This window comes from Budorcas taxicolor, chromosome X (genome assembly GCF_023091745.1).
Source record: "Budorcas taxicolor isolate Tak-1 chromosome X, Takin1.1, whole genome shotgun sequence".
NCBI classification, from domain to species: domain Eukaryota; kingdom Metazoa; phylum Chordata; class Mammalia; order Artiodactyla; family Bovidae; genus Budorcas; species Budorcas taxicolor.
This window is the reverse complement of record NC_068935.1, coordinates 10,612,433-10,633,089: the sequence shown is the minus strand read 5'-3', so window position 1 is coordinate 10,633,089 and position 20,657 is coordinate 10,612,433. Positions and strand designations below refer to the sequence as shown.

Below are 20,657 nucleotides of genomic sequence, written 5' to 3'. Positions count from 1 at the left end.
TATCAACTCTGACTTAGATTAGTTAGTTCATATGCCTGTCAGTGAAGACCAGGCCCAAATTTGGATGAAAGTTCACAACTGGGGAAATCCTGAAAGTGCTCTAGAATTATAACTGGGAGACCAGCCCATTAACGTATAGGGTCAAGCTCAGGCGATCACTAAGTGATTTCCGGGAGCAATTCGTAAGGCTTTCTGAAAGCCTGTTAATTGGAACAAAATTCAGGCTTGCACACAAAAATCTGATGAACCTATTCATGACTATTATGATCAACTTCAGAATGTATTTAAAGAAAATTCTTAACTTCCTTCAGATGTTGATTCCACTTGAGTAGCTTTCAACTCTATTTTTATTAGTGGGCTGAACCAGGATCTTTCTCTTCTAGTAAAAAGGACCAAGATTGAATGGGAAACTTTGTCCACTCCATATTTAGTTAATCTGGCAAACGAGCTCTCTCACACTCTAGATTAGTCATGTAAAATGCCGCTGCTGCTGCTGCTGCTAAGTCGCTTCAGTCGTGTCCGACTCTGTGCGACCCCATAGACGGCAGCCCACCAGGCTCCCCCGTCCCTGGGATTCTCCAGGCAAGAACACTGGAGTGGGTTGCCATCTCCTTCTCTAATGAATGAAAGCGAAAAGTGAAAGTGAAGTCACTCAGTCGTGTCTGACTCCCAGCAGACCCCATGGACTGTGGCCCACCAGGCTCCTCTGTCCATGGGACTTCCCAGGCAAGAGTGCTGGAGTGGGGTGCCATCTACTCACAAACATAACAGCTATGGAAAGTCACTAATTAAAAACTAGGTAAATGAAAACTGCTAAATTCTTAATCTTCAATAAAAACAAATGGAGGTCCCTAAACAAAAACAAAACTCTCCTAGTTTCTGCTATTATTGCAAAGAGCCAGGATATTAGAAAAGAGATTGTTACCAATTTTTGCACTTTGGGTGCCTGCAGGCTTCTAAGTTGTCTTTCCAACATCCCCCTAATTCTCAATAACAAGAGTCAAAGGAACTATAAGAGCTATTCCCAATCCCTCCCTTTTGATTTTCTTGAATAACATTTCTCCATGTTAAGGATAAATTTCTTCCAGTCCTAAGTGACACCAGAGCCACACTCTTCGGTGTTCAATTCCACTACAATAAACAGTCTCTGCCTTGGAGTACTAAGATAGTTCAAATAGTAGGGTTCTCTAATGAACTTCAAAAGGTTCCTATCTCTGAAGCCATTCTTTTCTTTAGGCCCTTTGAGAAACACACACCATTTTCTCCTCAGTTCCTCCACCCCTACCTATTTATTTGACCAAGACTTCTTAGGGAAGTATCATGCCAGAATTTTTACAGAATTTTACAACTTGACAGTAGTCATCAAAGCAGTCAATCCGTTAAATTAAATGACCCTTTGACATATTTTATTTCTTCTGTCTTTGATGGTACTACAGCTGATTGTGGAAACACTGATCATTTGTTCCTACTGGATCAGATACCACCCTCCTTATGGGCAAAATCTCCAACTGATTTTGGTAAAATTCACAGTGCACGTCCCATCAAGATCCAAATAAACACCCCCAAATTTCTCTCCCGAATTAATCAACACCCTGTAAGGAAAGAAGGCCTTCGAGGTAAAAAGCCTATAATAGAAGATAACAAGTCATCATTATCCCTTGTACTAATCCCTATAATCCCCTGATTTTACCATCGAGAAACCTAAGGGCTGAGGGTGGAAGTTTGTCCAGGATCTCGGAGCAATAAACAAGACTCTTATCCCTCGACACTCTTTATTCCTAATTCTCACACACTACTAACATCCATTTCCAACAGAAGCAAATTCTTTACTATAATTGATGTATGCAGTGCACATTCTAACCAATACCTTTTTGCCTTCATTTGGAAAACAAAACAGTGCATCCGTACAGTAATGCCTTGGGGTTTTACTGAGAGCCTTTATTTCTCAGAAATCCTGAAGGCTGATCTGGATGATACAAGTTCCTTAGGGGTTCTGCTTTGGTGCAATGTGTAGATGATTTGCTTCTTTGTTCTCCTTCTCAACTCTTCTCACAGGAAAGCAGCATCCACTTGCTAAAGTTATTAGCCTTAAAGGGACATAAAGTTGCCAAGGGAAGATTGCAGTTTTCCCAAACCCCCTATTTAGGACAGCTGATACCAGAAAAAGGGCTATACCTGAACCCAGAAGGCTTCATGTGTCCTAAGCTTCCAAAAATCCAAAATGAAGTGCCAAATGTGAGGTTCTCTCAGGCTAGTTGGATATTACTCAAACTGGATTCCAAATTTCTCTCTTATGGCCAAATCTCTGTCTATTTTACTAAAGAGCAACCTCAACCCAATTTTATGGGAAGAACCAGACAAAATAGTCTTTAAGGCCTTGAAGGAGAGTTTGATGAACCCACACACTCTTGGGCATCCAATGATCAGATTCTCTTTTCCAGTTTTATATATGAAAAGGAAGATAATGCCTTTGGGGTACTCATCCAAAAACATGAGGACCACTATCTATCCACAGAGTATTAAAGCCAGCAACTGTACACTGTGGCACAGGTCTACCCTGCTATTATTGCAAACAGCCAGGATATTAGAAAAAAGATTGTTACCAATTAAGCACCTTGGGTGCCTGCAGCCTTCTAAGTTGTCTTTCCAGCTTGCCTTAGAGCCATTACTGCCACTGCCTTTTTGGTTAAGGTCATCAAAAAGATTGAGGTGGGATTCCTTTCAACCATTTTTGTACCTCATGCAGTAGAAGCCCTTCTGAATTCTCATCACACTCAATATTTCTCAGTCAGCTGCCTCACCTCCTAAGAAGTCCTTTTGTTAAGTTCCTCACAGAACTCTTTTAGGTTGTGATAACCTTAACCCTGCTGCTCTTCTGCCCTCCATCACCAATGAAGTCTCTCACCACTACTTAATGCTGATGGATCATATCCTGATGCCTTGTGATGACCTGCAAGAAAATAAAGCCTGTTACTGCTTCCAAACATTTTAAACTGTCTAACGGACCATGCAAGGTCTGGCAATTAGATTTAATACAACTTACCCCATCTCAGGGATATAAATATATTTTGGTCATGGTGTGAATGTTTTCACACTGGACTTAAGCCTTCCTTTGCAGACAGGCTACTGCTTTTTCTGTGGCTGGTCTTTCTGGAAAATATTATCCCTACCTGGGGAAATCCTCCCACAATTCATGACGATCAAGGGACCCATTAAATTTACTGGTCAGATATTTTGATATCTGTGCTGTTTGGCCAGTTTTACAATACTTTCACTGCATTTAGAATCCTCAATCCTCTGGTTTAGTCAAATGTACTAATGGAGTTATTAAAACTCAATTGGCAAAATTTGTATGGGCCCTCCAAATATATTGGCCAAAAGTACTGCCACTGATCCTTCTAAATCTTATGTCTATCCCTTGTGGAATTCAAACTCTCACCCTTTGAGATAGTCACAGGACACTCAATGTACTTGGCTCCTGCATTGTTTAACCTGCAGCTGATAAAATGAGAGATATTCCAGTGTTGCAAAGGCCTAATTGCTTCTATTAAAAATAACCTGTTGATTTTCTTTGTACAGACCACTGAAGAAACAAATTCATGTTATTCAAATCCCCACCTAATATTTTGCTTGTTATATAGTGACATAATAAATACAAATAATATTGAAAAATAAAAATAACCATGTTTTGCTAGAGCAGTGTTTTCACAGTGCACTCTCTGGAGATGAAGACCTTAAGCACCCTTGCAACCTGGAGATTTCATATACTGGAAAAGACACCTTCAGAAGGATTCTCTTTAACCTCACTGGAAAGACCCCTATCAAGTACGGCTAACCAACCCTTGTGCCATGAAACTCCAGGCAACAGACTCTTGGATTCATATGACACACGGAGAGAAAGCAGCACACCCTGAGTGGACCTGCATGTCATCTGGTGACCTGACAGTAAATAGCTCCCAGAATTGAAGCACACAACATCTGATGGAACAGCTTTCCCAAGATAGTTAGATCAGGCTTGTCAGAAGTTTGTCTGCCAAATCTTTCATATGATCTCCAATGTTTATGATCTTGATGTTATGTGGACTTTCAGTTCAGTTCAGTTGCTCAGTCGTGTCCAACTCTTTGCGACCCCATAAATTGCAGCACGCCAGGCCTCCCTGTCCATCACCAACTCCCGGAGTTCACTCAAACTCATGTCCATCGAGTCAGTGATACCATCCAGCCATCTCATCCTCTGTCGTCCCCTTCTCCTCCTGCCCTCAATCCCTCCTACCATCAGAGTCTTTGCCAATGAGTCAACTCTTTGCATGAGGTGGCCAACGTATTGGAGTTTCAGCTTCAGCATCAGTCCTTCTAATGAACACCCAGGACTGATCTCCTTTAGGATGGACTGGTTGGACCTCCTTGCAGACCAAGGGACTCTCAAGAGTAAGTGGCCTCAGAGTTGTCCCTTCTACCCTTCCTTGTTACCCAAATGTGACCTCAGTAGGTTTCCAGTGTGTATGCTTTCCCTCCATCATGGAATACCACACTCAGGAAAGGTCGTTTCTGGCACTGAGGGACAAAAAGTCACTGAAACCAGAAAACCCGAGTCTTAACCAGCACTGCATTAGAATAGGAGGTCAGAAAGAGGAGCTCTCACACCCTATGACAACAGCAGAGCCCAACAAGAAGACTTCCATTTCTTGCCTGGCAAGAGCTCAGCCAGTGAGAGATCGCTACAACTCAGCCAATGAAAAGCCACTATACTTCAAGCTCTGCTGCTGTTGCTGCTAAGTCGCTTCAGTCATGCCTGACTCTTAGCGACCCCATGGACTGGAGCCTACCAGGCTCCTCCGTCCATGGGATTTTCTAGGCAAGAGTACTGGAGTGGGATGCCATTGCCTTCTCTGACTTCAAGCTCTAAATTCCCCCAATAGACTCTCTTGTTTAGTATAGCCCACCCAACTACTTTTCCCCCTCCTTGCTGTGAGGAGTACTTGTGTGTGACTTGCCATGATGGCAGACCCCAAATTGTAATTCTTTGTTGATCCCAAATAAACCCATTTTTGCTGGAAAAATAACTGGTAGTCCATATGTGTTACATCGATACTATTAATAAAGGGGTAAACAGGTGCAGGGTATAATGTGAACTCTCTGTACTGTCTTTGTAACTTTTCTGTATATCTAAAACTGTTCTTAAAAAAGTTTATTTCAAAGTTGACTTAAAAAGGAGTACAATACAGTTTGTCCAGAAAAGATAGAAAGGCCCGGAGCTGTGGCAGTTTCTCTGGCCCCTGAAAATCTCACTCATACAGCCTGTGAGACCCTTAATACACAGACTGTGAAACTAGACCACCTGGATTTGAATTCTGGGCATTACCACTTACTAAATGGGTAAATTTGGACAAATTAGTTAACCTTTTTGTGAATGATGGCCCCTACTTTTTGCCATGTTATTAGTATTAAATGAGTTTAGTATGTATAGATTGCTTAAATGAGTGCTGGCACACTGTAAGTTCTATGTAGATACTTTGTAAACTTAAAAACGTGATGACTAAAAATTCATTTAGTAATTAGCTATATAATCAGACAAGGTAGGGAGATATGAGTTTGATTGCTATAAACCAAGCAGTGGTTACCATGGATATGTCAGAACCTTGACAGCCAGCATAAGGGGGCAACTAAGCTGTGTTACTCTGGAAAGAAGGCTAGAAGGCACAACACATCTTCCTATTACTCTATTACTCCATTTTAAGTCTTTCTCTCAAAAAGAACCAACTTCTAATCAGATACATAATTAACCACCTCAAGGTAAGCAAAATATATGATTATCTCCATTCTGTAGATAAGAATTCTGAAAAGGGTAGATTTAATTTAGATGATTTCATCCTAGAGTACCCAGGAGAGGTGCAGGAAGTGAAAGGACCTGATAATCCCTAGTCCAGTTATTTTCCTTCTTGGTCATCCTACTTATCCTTCTTTAAGATATGTTCTTAAGGAAGAATTTGTGTGATGCCAGTTGGACCTCTCTTCGTGGTACTAACAAATACAGACTGTCTGAGATCAAGCTAGGAAGCTCTGTAGTTATAAGGAAATAGACATGAAGCTGCTACTTCCTGTCTTAAAGCAAGATGGCTACCATGGAACCCAGACAATCAGACACTGGCGTTTCAGGCTCCTGGTTTTATCAGCTTCATGAGCAAAGCTGGAATAAGGCTGGTTTTGATCACAGGCCACATATCAGGTTTTCCTTTGGAAGGGCATAAGCCAGACCTATTTTCCAGGAGGTCCTTATGGGAATCTGAATGATTTCCCAGGGAATGAACAATGATCTAATAAGAAATGCTATAAAATGTGAGTCTCTATTTGGGGATAGCAGTTATCTAAAACAGTGGGTGATTCTGCAGAATCCTGCTAAGTTATCCATTAATAAGCAGATACATACTCACCACTGTGGAAAATTCTGAAAGAGATGGGAATACCAGACCACCTGACCTGTCTCTTGAGAAACCTATATTCAGGTCAGGAGGCAACAGGTAGAACTGGACATGGAACAACAGACTGGTTCCAAATAGGAAAAGGAGTACATAAGGCTGTATACTGTCACCCTGCTTATTAAAATTATATGCAGAGTACACCATGAGAAACGCTGGGCTGGAAGAAGTACAAGCTGGAATCAAGATTGCTGGGAGAAATATCAATAACCTCAGATATGCAGATGACACCACCCTTATGGCAGAAAGTGAAGAGGAACTAAAGAGCTTCTTGATGCAAGTGAAAGAGGAGAGTGAAAAAGTTGGCTTAAAGCTCAACATTCAGAAAACGAAGATCATGGCATCCAGTCCCATCACTTCATGGCAAATAGATGGGGAAACAGTGGAAACAGTGTCAGACTTTATTGCTTTGGGCTCCAAGATCAAGGCAGATGGTGACTGCAGCCATGAAATTAAAAGACGCTTACTCCTTGCAAGGAAAGTTATGACCAACCTAGAAAGCATATACAAAAGCAGAGACATTACTTTACCAACAAAGGTCCGTCTAGTCAAGGCTATGGTTTTTCCTGTGGTCATGTATGGATGTGAGAGTTGGACTGTGAAGAAAGCTGAGCGCTGAAGAATTGATGCTTTTGAAGTGTGGTGTTGGAGAAGACTCTTGAGAGTCCCTTGGACTGCAAGGAGATCCAACCAGTCCATTCTGAAGGAGATCAACCCTGGGATTTCTTTGGAAGGAATGATGCTGAAGCTGAAACTCCAGTACTTTGGCCACCTCATGCAAAGAGTTGACTCATGGGAAAAGACTCTGATGCTGGGAGGGATTGGGGGCAGGAGGAGAAGGGGACGACAGAGGGTGAGATGGATGGATGGCCTCACCGACTCGATGGACATAAGTTTGAGTGAACTCTGGGAGTTGGTGATGGACAGGGATGCCTGGTGTGCTGCGATTCATGGGGTCGCAAAGAGTCGGACACAACTGAGCGACTGAACTGAACTGAACTGACTCACCACATAATCATCAGAGAGCTAACCAAAGCCCATCTGAGTATCAACCTAAGTACTTTGGTAACCCAAACAGAGCTTCCCCCAGCTCTGGGCCCCATACATAGACATTCAGTTCAGTCACTCAGTCGTCTCCGACTCTTTGCGACCCCATGAATCACAGCACGCCAGGCCTCCCTGTCCATCACCAACTCCCGGAGTTCACTCAGACTCACGGCCATTGAGTCGGTGAGGCCATCCATCCATCTCATCCTCTGTCGTCCCCTTCTCCTCCTGCCCCCAATCCCTCCCAGCATCAGAGTCTTTTCCAATGAGTCAACTCTTCACAGGAGGTGGCCAAAGTACTGGAGTTTCAGCTTCAGCATCATTCTTTCCAAAGAAATCCCAGGGCTGATCTATAGAATGGACTGGTTGGATCTCCTTGCAGTCCAAGGGACTCTCAAGAGTCTTCTCCAACACCACACTTCAAAAGCATCAATCCTTCAGCGCTCAGCTTTCTTCACAGTCCAACTCTCACATCCATACATGACCACTGGAAAAACCATAGCCTTGACTAGATGGACCTTAGTCGGCAAAGTAATGTCTCTGCTTTTGAATATGCTCTCTAGGTTGGTCATAACTTTCCTTCCAAGGAGTAAGCGTCTTTTAATTTCATGGCTGCAGTCACCGTCTGCAGTGATTTTGGCGCCCAATGCAATAAAGTCTGACACTGTTTCCACTGTTTCCCCATCTATTTCCCATGAGCAGATGCCATGATCTTCATTTTCTGAATGTTGAGCTTTAAGCCAACTTTTTCACTCTCCTCTTTCACTTTCATCAAGAGGCTTTTTAGTTATCATATGATCCAGCAATTACACTCCTAGTTATATACTCAAGAGAACTAAAACCATATGTCCATACAAAACTTATACAATCCTATGCACACACACATATATATAGCAGGATTATTCATAAGAGTCAAAAAGTAGAAACAATGCAAACATCTTATCAACTGATGGATGGATAAACAAAATGTGGTATATCCATACAATGGAATGTTACTTAGCCATAGAAGGGAATGAAATATTAATACATGCTACAACATGGATTAACCGTGAAGCAATTGTCTAAATTATCCTCCACCCCATCACCAATTCCAAGGTTGAATAAAGATATTCCTAACAGGGATGAACTATGGCTGAAGGGATAGGCCACACCTAATGCCATCATGCCTGTGTAGGTTGCTTTAATAAGAAATCACTGTTTTGCCACTAGAGTTGATGATAATCGGTTCCCCCGCACCCCACCCATGACATAAACAAGGTTGGACAGAATGAAATAATGGACTTTTGACAGTCCCAGTCTGTTTATCAGTTTCTGCATATTCATAAGCTAATTTAGGTTCAGAGTTAACCATGGGCTGATTTCTTGTTTCCCTTAATATTAAAGAACTAAGCTGAATCATGTTCCGGCTTCTGACCTCCTGCTGGTGTCGCCTAAAGACAGCTGAAGAGACCGAAAGGTAATAGTGTGATTATTTCCTTGGACCTGCTCCACCATTTCCCCCAGTGCACCTAGCCATGGCCCCTCACAGGACAGATCCTTATGACATATATTATTAGGGCATGACTAGGTAGTGTCTGCAAGATTAGGGGCAGGGTTGGGGAAGGATGGCAGTTCTACAAAGCAAGTGAATCAAGGAAGCAAAGTGTCCTTGGAGGCTTCGGGATGTAGTTCCCACTCCACCTTCTACCACCTGGCTGTGCCTTTATGACTGCATTGGGACTACTGCAGGCAGAGCCCCAAACACCAAAAGTATAATTCTTTGTTTAGACTAACAGTACTTTTAAGGCTGTGACTCATTTTTCTTTTCTATTTCTAGACATGTAGTCATCATCATCATTGGACTGGACAACTCAGGCAAAACTGTTCTTGTGGAGGCGTTCCAAAGACGTAAGGAACTGAGAGCATTAGATACTAGTTTAGGTCTCCCCTGGGTCCCAGTGACCAATGAAATATCATGCCTTCCTACCCTTACTTCATGGCGCTCAAGTTACCTCATTGGAAGGTAAACACTTCCCAACACACATGAACAAGACACACACACAGAGAGACACACATACACTCCTCTCCTCAGGTGTTATCAGCCTGTTTATGTAATGTCTGTTACCTGCTCCCTTTACGAGATAACCTAACTGAAGGTCTTCTCACAGTGTCAGTCTGAATGAACTGTCACTATGCAAAGCACTGCAGTTGATTAGGAAGGAAAGCAAGTCTGAAACAGTGTCTAGTTTCAGAGCTCAATTAATGTGGAATTTGGTCTAGATAAGAGAGACAAGTGTGGGATGATGAAGTTTAATAACGTGAAACTGTTTGTGACAGTTCATATAGAGGGTTGGAGCTTGAGAAATGGTGTCAGTTCAGAGACAGGCAAGTTTAATACCAAATCTCCAGTTTAATACCTTGACATTTCAGCCAGTGGTTCAGCCTGGTATTCCACCTTACAGGCAGCAAACGATTCTGCCTCTCCCAAATCTCTGATTGGCAGAAATGATAATTAAAAAAGAAAAAAGGTAAGAAGCAGCAAGAAAATCAAGGAGCCAAGATAAATCACAAGGTTACTGATAAAGGGAATAATTTTTAGAGCCCAACTTAGCACCACCCCTAGATTCCCATCCAGTCTGGGTGGGGCCTGGGAACATATTAAGAACACCCCAGGCTTTTCTAATAGCCATCATTGGGAAGCACTCAACTGTAATTAGCCTTATGCTATTTTTCCTATGAGAATAGCATGTGCTTTCCATTCTAATTCCTAGAAGATAGAGCTTGCAGTCTAATTTGTTACTGTTTAACTTGCCTTGTGCTTGATGAATAACTTGGGGATGATTCATAAACTTCATTCACAGAGACATTTTTATTGCTAAGAAGCAAATTTCCACTGATGTCACATTCTGAAGAATTATCTCAGGCCACCTCTGTCCATGTAAGACTTCCAGAGACTAGTAGACTCCTCTGTACCCAAAATGCAATAGCTTGCCCCCTATCAGTTCAGTTCAGTTCAGTCACTCAGTCGTGTCCGACTCTTTGCGACCCCATGAATCGCAGCACGCCAGGCCTCCCTGTCCATCACCATCTCCCGGAGTTCACTCAGATTCACGTCCATCGAGTCAGTGATGCCATCCAGCCATCTCATCCTCTGTCATCCCCTTCTCCTCCTGCCCCCAATCCCTCCCAGCATCAAAGTCTTGCCCCCTATAAGCTCCTGCAAATGCTTATAATTGCTGAAAACAGATGATAGCCTAGGGAGGAAGTTCCAATCTATAAGCAGTAACTTGTGTAAATATTTGAAGACACTGGCTCTAAAATATTTTGGGACATAAGCCATTATTACCAACAACATCACTCACTATAACTGTTTTGTCTGGCATGGTCATATGGGGCAAGGGATCCAAGCATGGGCACCAGCAGTGCTCTATATGAGGGTGTTTAAAGCAGTTTCAAACCTAGCTATATATTTCGAACTTGAAAATGCTTTCTGAGCCCCACCCCGTATCTCACTCTCTCAAAGAATGAGGCCTAGTGTCATAGGTTTTAAGAGCTCCACAGGTGATCCTGGTGCATAGTGGGTACTGAGAGCCAAAAATCAGAATCACACCAACTCACAGGGGACCTGAAGGTTCAGATATTTGGGCCTGGAGAAGGCCCAGGGAACCAAAAATCTTAACAAGTGTGCCAGATAATGCTGAGACAGGCAAAAATTCTACTGCTCTTTAAGGCAGTGAGTCTCAAAATGTAAGGTGAGAAAAATCACCTAGGGATTTTGTTAAACATAGGAGTTTGCTAAAAATAAATAAATAAATAAAGATACCTGAGAGAAGAAGATGTAAGATTAAAAAAAAAAAAAAGATGCTTGTGTCCCACGTGTAGGATTCTTATTCATTTGGCACAGGGTGGGACTTATCCATCACCCCCATGTAACTCTAAAGCAGATGATCCCCAAACTATGCTTTATGTAGCATTCTGCTAGGGATATAGAGATGGATTTGACTCAGTACCTCTCCTCAGAGTGTTTATAAATTAATAGAGGAAATAAGAGAAATGTACATTGTCAGAGAGCAACTTCTGATGGTTTCTAGGGTTTGCCAACAATAGACTGAATTATTGGAGAATTGGTAAGGTTGAAAATATAAAGAAATAACAGGGAAAAACATAAAGTTTGCTTTGATATAGAAAATACAATTTAAAAATTACCTTTAGAGTTTTAACCTATTCACTTATTATTTTTAAGTAGTCTAATATAGACATAACAAATAACAAAGTTGTGAATGAAAATTATATGTTCTGTGAACACTATAATTAAATAATTGACTAACATAAAATCAGAAGAGGACATTATGAGATGATAGTAAAATGTAATAATATGTACATATACACACAGATAGAGGCATATTATGTACAAGAGAATCTGTAAAATCATCTTGCTACTAATGTGGACAGAGATCTAAGCCAGGCTGTCGGTTTAATAGACTGGAATGTGTCTACAGAAATGCTGAACTGCATTTCTCTGGGGGCTGAGTGAGAGGTGGGATGCCCTGTGGGACTGTATGGTCTGGCCATAGCCTTGAAAGGGCAAAGGTGTCTGAGTTTGGCATGGTTTCTAGGAGATATGAAAGGAAGAGGACATCATACTCTCCTCCACAGTAACAGGCCCCATAAAAATTTACTGAACACTTACTATGTGTAAGGGAATGCGGAGCCCCTCCCTCACAGAGCTTATATTTTCATTGGGGAGGCAGAATGTGCACAGAATGAGGTGAAGGACCAGTTTAACACATCATGTGCTTAACTAGAGATCGAAGTGAGAGCTGGGCCAGTCAGCGAGGCTTCCTAAAGAAAGTGGTACTTGAGCTGGGCCTTAAAGAAAGGATGGGAGAGAAGAGCTTCATCAGATGCATTCAACAAGTATTTATTGAACACCTGTCTGCCAGTTTCTGTGCTTGACATTGTGAATATATAATAGTAAATACTGAAAGGGTTTCTATCCTGTTGCAGTTTATAACCCAGATAAATAAATCACAGAATTTATAACACTGTAACACAGGCTTCCCTGGTGGCTCAGACAGTAAAGAATCCGCCTGCAATGCAGGAGACCTGGGTTCAATCCCTGGGTTGGGAAGATTCCTTGGAGGACAGCATGGCAACCCACACCAGTATTCTTGCCTGGGGGATCCCCATGGAAAGAGGAGCCTAGCAGGCTACAGTCCATGGGGCCACAAAGAGTCAGACACTACTGAGCGACTAAGCATACATGTGCTGTGGTAGTGGTAAGCCCAGAAGAAAGGCACCTTATCTGGACTTGGGGATGGTAGTGTGAGTTAAGAAAATTTTCTAGAAGAAACGATCTGAATTGACCTTTTAAAAACAAAATAGGTGTTAACCAAGCAGAGTAGTGGAAAAGTATTCTAACCAGTAGGAATAGTATCTTGTGAAGGCCCAGGGCGAGGGAGAGCCTGACATGCACGTGGAATGGGGGATAGGGAGGCACACGAGTCAAGAAGCAGAGGGAGGAAGAGGCTGGGTACCAGAGACCCTGGATACCAGTCAGGGAAGAAACGGATCTGGCAGGTTAGGAGGTAAAAGAGTTTGTATTCTGTCTTCAGAGCAGCAGGCACTCAAGGAAGGTTACTAAGCCAGGATAGGGTAGTGTGGGCAAAGTGCTGGTTTAGGAAGATGAATCAGCATGAGCAGGATGGCAGGACACCTCCATAGGATTCCTGAGGGCAGGCTCTAATCAAGGTCCAGATAATCATGTAACAAATTCTTTCATCCTCTCTTCCCCTATGCATAGAACTCCCTAGTAGTAGTAGGATGGACAGTTGTTCAAACTCTCAACTAACGACACTCCTGGTGGATAATTATGAAGTTTCCATCTATGACCTGAAAGGAGACACGCAGGGCCGCGAAACCTGGCCAAACTTCTATGCTCAGGCACACGGGCTTGTTTTCGTCCTGGATTCCAGCGACTTGGAGCGCATGCAGGAAGTGAAGGTCATCTTACCCAACCTGCTGTCTGATGAAAGAGTGGCTGGGAAACCCATCCTACTGTAAGACTCTCCCTTTGTGTCCAATTTCCCCTTCCCATTCTAAGCCTTTAGAAGAGAAGTAGACAGAGGAAGGGCTAGGTAGTTTCTCTGTTACATCCAGTTAGACCGCCTCTCCTCTTTGGCTGAGGGGTAGTGGCTCAGTCCTCTGTGGGCTGTTTTCAAGAGCCACTTTCTACCAGCCACTGCCGTGGGGGAACCTGTTACCTAATTGTGCAAAGGTAATTTTGAAGGCAAGCATCAAAGGGAAATGCACACACCCTCCTCACCCATTTGTCGACTCTTCCTGAAGATTGCCTCCCTACATTTGCTTCTCTTTTCTGGCTTCAGTCTCTGACCTTGAGATGAAGGCAAAAAACTCCTGTGTTGCATATTCAATGCCAGTGGCCTGCTCCCTTGGCAGACTGCCTGAGACTTATGCCACTACCTCTTATTCCAGGGTGATATTTCAGGTGGCCTGTCAATCCTCCCCACCCCCTTTTAGCCTTTTTTATTCCTTGTTAGCACCCCCAGCTCAAGCATGAACAGAGTTTAGGGGAGGGTATAAAAGCTCCAAATTTGTTCCTATCCCAGTTAGAAATTCTAATTAAAGTTGGATGGTGTAGTATAGAAGTGAGAAATGAGGCTTGGGGATTATCTCGGATTCAAATTACTTGTGCTATTCTTTCCTCCATTGAGAGCTGGCTAGAAAAATGTCTGGATCACCTTACTGGGTATGGCTTAAAAGCTAGTCCCTGGATATGGAGCAGCTGTACCAGAATTGGATATCCCCCTCTTTCCTTTCTTTTCTTGCCCTTGGTCTCTATCTCAGTTTCACTCATCCTCTCTTCTTCCCTCAAAATCTTCCAATGCCTGGTTTTAGCCTGGCCAACAAGCAGGATAAGACGGATGCCCTGCCGCCTGGTGATATCATTGAATATCTGCTGCTGGAGAGACTAATGAATGAGAACAAGTCTCCGTGCCGAGTGGTAAGTGTCCAGCCCTCCCTTCCCTTGTCCTCTCAACCAAGGCTGATGCCTTCCACAGCCCATAATCAGTCTCCTATGCCAGATCTCAGGCAAAGCCTCTCCCTGACACAAGTATAGTAATGATTTCTGACTCAACGGTGATAAGTACCACTCACTTACAACACTTTTGAATCTGTTTTCTCATTAGGCCTGCAAAATAGCTCTTTAAAGCTAGAAATTTGAGTAGTCTCATTTTATGGTTAAGAAAGCCAAGACTCAGAGACTGTGTGCCTTGTCCGAGGTTATACATCCAAAACATGACACTTGATTAAAGGACCTAGCTTTTGTACCTTTCATTTACCTTCTCAGGAGTAAATGTTGAGTATCTCTTCAGTTCAGTTCAGTCGCTCAGTCGTGTCCGACTCTGTGACCCCATGAATCGCAGCATGCCAGGCCTCCCTGTCCATCACCATCTCCTGGAGTTCACTCAGATTCACGTCCATCGAGTCCCTGATGCCATCCAGCCATCTCATCCTCTGTCGTCCCCTTCTCCTCCTGCCCCCAATCCCTCCCAGCATCAGAGTCTTTTCCAATGAGTCAACTCTTCGCATGAGGTGGCCAAACTACTGGAGCTTCAGCTGTAGCATCATTCCTTCCAAAGAAATCCCAGGGTTGATCTCCTTCACAATGGACTGGTTGGATCTCCTTGCAGTCCAAGGGACTCTCAAGAGTCTTCTCCAACACCACAGTTCAAAAGCATCAATTCTTTGGCGCTCAGCCTTCTTCACAGTCCAACTCTCATATCCATACATGACCACTGGAAAAACCATAGCCTTGACTAGACGGACCTTAGTCGGCAAAGTAATGTCTCTGCTTTTGAATATACTATCTAGGTTGGTCATAACTTTTCTTCCAAGGAGTAAGCGTCTTTTAATTTCATGGCTGCAGTCATCATCTGCAGTGATTTTGGAGCCCCAAAAAATAAAGTCTGACACTGTTTCCCCATCTATTTGCCATGAAGTGATGGGACAGGATGCCATGATCTTCGTTTTCTGAATGTTGAGCTTTAAGCCAACTTTTTCACTCTCCTCTTTCACTTTCATCAAGAGGCTTTTTAGCTCCTCTTCACTTTCTGCCATAAGGGTGGTGTCATCTGCATATCTGAGGTTAGTGATATTTCTCCTGGCAATCTTGATTCCAGCTTGTGTTTCTTCCAGTCCAGCGTTTCTCATGATGTACTCTGCATATAAGTTAAATAAGCAGGGTGACAATATATAGCCTTGACATACTCCTTTTCCTATTTGGAACCAGTCTGTTGTTCCATGTCCAGTTCTAACTGCTGCTTCCTGACCTGCATACAGATTTCTCAAGAGGCAGGTTAGGTGGTCTGGTATTCCCATCTCTTGAAGAATTTTCCACAGTTTATTGTGATCCACACAGTCAAAGGCTTTGGCATAGTCAATCAAGCAGAAATAGATGTTTTTCTGGAACTCTCTTGCTTTTTCCATGATCCAGTGGATGTTGGCAATTTGATCTCTAGTTCCTCTGCCTTTTCTAAAAACAGCTTGAACATAAGGGAGTTCATGTATTACTGAAGCCTGGCTTGGAGAATTTGGAGCATTACTTTACTAGCATGTGAGATGAGTGCAATTGTGTGGTAGTTTGAGCATTCTTTTGCATTGCCTTTCTTTGGAATTGGAATGAAAACTGACCTTTTCCAGTCCTGTGGCCACTGCTGAGTTTTCCAAATTTGATGGCATATTGAGTGCAGCACTTTCACAGCATCATCTTTTAGGATTTGAAACAGCTCAACTGGAATTCCATCACCTCCACTAGCTTTGTTCGGAGTGATGCTTTCTAAGGCCCACTTGACTTCACATTCGAAGATGTCTGGCTCTAGATGAGTGATCACATCATCATGATTATCTGGGTCGTGAAGACCTTTTTTGTACAGTTCTTCTGTGTATTCTTGCCACCTCTTCTTAATATCTTCTGCTTCTGTTAGGTCCATACCATTTCTGTCCTTTATCGAGCCCATCTTTGCATGAAATGTTACCTTGGTATCTCTAATTTTCTTGAAGAGATCTCTAGTCTTTCCCATTCTGTTCTTTTCCTCTATTTGCATTGATCACTGAAGAAGGCTTTATCTCTTCTTGCTATTCTTTGGAACTCTGCATTCAGATGCTTATAATCTTTCCTTTTCTCCTATCTCTTAGGAAGTCTTAAGAGCCTCTCTAGGTACAGCAGAGCTTCTGTGTACCTGTGTGCTGAGGGTGATTGAGACTATGGGCCCCAGAGGTCCCAAGCTCCTGGGCTAGAGTCTTCTCTTTTTGTCACAGGAACCTTGTTCAGTTGTCAAAGACCTCCAAAGGAGCCATCAACCTATAATTGATGGCCTGCACTGGCTGTTATCTGCCATTGGGGAGGAATATGAAGAGCTGTGTGCTCGCCAACAGCCACTGCCACCAACCATTGCAGCCTCCAGTGGCACTAGAGGATTTGAGGAAAGATCCCCAGCAGACAGGTACTGAGCTGCCTCTGTTAGGTATACTGATAAGAATAGATGTGGGAGTTAATCTTCAACAAAAGCAGGGAGTTCTGGGAGGAGCATGAATTCTGTGAGGTGCTGAGCAAGTCTCTCGAGATCAATTGGCCCAAATGGGGTGAAGGCAGTGATCACAAACATCCCAACACTGTTAGGTACATCCTCCCCTAGGCACAATTTGAGTGGGATGAGTTAAATCATCAGTAGTAGAGTTTCTCCAAAACAGGGTTTCTATTCTCTGGTTTGTTACACAGAGGAGAAAAGGAACACAAGCCCCTTAAGGAGCTTGAATCTGTTTTCACTATGGCTTTATCCTCTCTATCTTCTCCAGCTTTGCTACCCAGATGGGAATGTCCAAAGAAAATAGACAGCATGTAGGACAACACTCAATGGAACCTAAGCCTCTGAAGTCAATCCTGCTAGTAAGTGGCTCATTAAATGTTATTGCCTCAGGGACCAACCTCTGAACTCTTTGGGCACCAACTGACTTTCTCCTCCATCTTGCTGATATACAGAAAGAAGGTGTAAGAATAAGACCCAAGAAGAACGTATCAGTAACCTTTGCCTTAGATGAACCCATGGAGGAAGGTGAATATTCCGGGGGAAATGGATCTCATAACACCGCTGGAGCTGGTAACACCAGTGGAGCTCATAACACCGCTGGAGCTGGTAACACCGCTGGGGCTTGTATCATCTCTGGAGCTCATAACACCCCCAAGCTTCGCTATGGTCCAAGTGATGACTTTCAGCCCCCAGCCCCATATACTGGGGATGATCTTTTTGAAGGTAAGGCTGGATCACTGATTAGTTAGGGTAGAAAAGATTTAAAGCCCCTTCCTCACAATTTAAAGTGAGGAGTTTTGATCCCAAAACTCTTTTTTCATGCTATGGTTGGTGATCAGGAGAGAAGCAGATCAAGTGCTTGGAGAGCACCATCTGGCAGCCCAGTACGATGCTCCAAGATCTTTGTTTGGATGGCTGTAGGGTTATCTTAAAGGTTATGATTTCCAGTGATAGACGTACAAATTGGTACAATCTTTAAAGAGAGTAGTTTGGTTGTCTGTCTCCCTCCTACTCTCCATCTCTCTCTCTCTGTGTGTGTGTGTGTACATGTGCAGATGCTCAGTTATGTCCAATTCTTTGCGACCCCATGGACTGTAGCCTGCAAGGCTCCTCTGTCTATGGGATTTCCCAGGCAAGAATACTGGTGCGGGTAGCCATTTCCTACTCCAGGGGATTTTCCCAACCCAAGGATTAAACCTGTGTCTCTTGTGCCATATATATATATATCTTGGAGAAGGAAATGGCAACCCACTCTAGTATCTGTGCCTGGGAAATTCCATGGACAAAGGAGCCTGGTGGGCTACAGTCCATGGGATCACAAAAGAGTGGGACATAACTTAGCAACTGAACAACAAGAACAGCATATATATATATATATATATATATATAGAGAGAGAGAGAGAGAGAGAGAGAGAGAGAGGGAAAGAGAGAGAGAGAACTTTAAAATTGTGGAAACCATATGAGCCAATCATTTTATGTCTTGAGTTGTAGCCAAAGATAATTAGACAAGTACACAAAAACTAAGTACACATAGTTGTTCAATCACAGCATTGTGCATAACAGCTAAAAGCTGGTAACAAGCTAAAGGTCTAACAATCGTGAATGGCTAGATAAATTATGGTGCACCGGTACAATGGAATACTACGCAGACCTTAAAAGGGCTAATGTTGACATACTGACTGGCATGGAAAGTTTTCCACAACCCAGTGTTTTGTTGGAGAAAATAGAAAGAGCACAGCATGTACAGCGTGATGTATATATGTCCATAGACTATCTGGAGGGAAATCACCAAACATGAGCAGTGGTTTTCTCTAAGGCTAAGAGTCTAGGTGATTTTTAGAAGAGCTGAGGTACCTTTCTTAGGATTTTTGTATTATCAGAAATTTTTTTAATAATCAGATATGATTTCTCCCAATACACTAAAGGCACTAAAAAAAAGAAAGCTGTGAGGATTTAAAGGCCCATTGTTGTTAATGGCTACTCCATCTCAAATGTTCCTTGGCCCCAGTTTCCATGATGGTAAACTGTCGATTTTACAATGTCACCTTTGCTCTCCAAAGAATCTGGCCCTTCAGGCTACCTCAGAGTCTTGGGTTGTTACACCTACACAGGGGGGCTGTTGGTTCTGTCTGTTAATACCTCCACAGTCCCCCTATCATTCCACCTACTCTAACATAATATCCCTTAGAACTCCCGTGGTGCCCATACATCAATCTTCAAGCCATCAAATGAATCTTATCCCCACCAGGAGGCTCAAAAATAATTAAGGGGAATGAATAGTTGGAGAATAGCTTGAAATAGTTTAAGAATGAAGATGACCTGGACAGGAACACTGAGGACAGAAGTGCTGCTCTGGGAGGGAGGATGCAAGTCGAGTGGCAGGAATCCAGCAGCAGAGTGGAAGAAGTGTCTTTCTAGATGTCTGATTCTACTCCTAAGTCTCTGTCCAAAATTGAAATGCATTTTTCATTTCTATAACCTCAGAGCCAAGGGCAAAAAGGATAATGGACACCTGGGACTCAGAGATGTTACTGGACAATCCCTGATGAAGCCTTTGAAGCCTTTGACGTGGTTAGTATTCCTTAGGTGAGGGGAAGAGAGCAAGAGGGAGAGCAAGTACGAGGTCAGGGCGGAGAGGGACACCTGGTGGGATGCCATCTACACCCCTTGGAAAGTAGGCAACACTCTCCTCACCTGGAAGGACAGGAAGTCTGGTGCCTGGCTTCGCTTGCAGTGACACCTGTTTTCTTTCTCTTTTAGCAGACTTTTAACAGAGAGCTAAAGAGAAAAATGAAGGAACATCAAAAACACCTTATATCCCTCCTTTATAAATGGGTTCATCTGCAGAACCATTAAGATTTTTCAGTTTTCAAATTTCTGTCTGTTAATACCTCCACAGTCCCCCGATCATTCCACCTACTCTAACATAATATCCCTTAGAACTCCTGTTGTGTCCATATATAAATCTTCGAACCATCAAATGAATCTTATCCCCACCAAGAGGCTCAAAAATAGTTAGGGGGAGTGAATAGTTTGAGAATAGTTTGAAATAGTTTAAGAATGAAGACGACCTTGGCAAAGAGGATCAGAAGATCTTTGTACCCAGATGCTCCTGAGGAAGTCTGTGAGCAACATATCAAGGGTAACCAACTGCAATTGAGTCGTAGAAGTACAGGGTCAGTTTAGAACTACATTTTCTCCCCTTGTGTTCTTGGGTGGAAGGGGACTGGCATTATTCTGCTGAGAATTATGCTCTACGGAATCATTTTTAGTCACGCCTCCGAAAACAACTCGGTTTTAAATTCCCAGCCACTGTCTGTGAAGCCTGGCAACAATTCTTTTGCTGTCCCTTCAGGAATAGCAACTGATATCTCTCCTAACATTTAGGTTAGGTGTGCAAAAACTGTATGAGCTTAAAAACATTCAACTGTCCATCCCAGAGAGGGCAGTGTTAGTGGTGGGAATCATCATTCATTATGATTACAGCTGCTACTTCACCATCAGTACCACAACCCCATTTCCTGAGTGCCTTCTGGTTGTCAGA

General features: G+C 42.9%; 1 protein-coding gene and 1 long non-coding RNA gene across 2 annotated transcripts; both read left to right on the top strand.

Moving 5' to 3' along the window:
* Positions 1-8,920: 8,920 nt before the first annotated feature.
* Positions 8,921-17,682, top strand: ARL13A (ADP ribosylation factor like GTPase 13A; the record flags this gene model as incomplete). The annotated part of the gene is made up of 7 exons (XM_052663417.1): positions 8,921-8,979; positions 9,340-9,410; positions 13,306-13,561; positions 14,421-14,526; positions 16,845-17,029; positions 17,382-17,472; positions 17,566-17,682. Coding segments are annotated over exons 1-7 (885 nt in total), but the record flags the coding sequence as incomplete, so codon positions are not given.
* A 103-nt stretch (positions 17,683-17,785) lies between these two features.
* On the top strand, positions 17,786-19,963 carry LOC128070579 (uncharacterized). Its single transcript, XR_008201618.1, has 3 exons — positions 17,786-17,836; positions 19,598-19,684; positions 19,874-19,963. It is a non-coding gene; the product is annotated as an uncharacterized LOC128070579 (long non-coding RNA).
* The last annotated feature ends 694 nt before the right edge of the window (positions 19,964-20,657 follow it).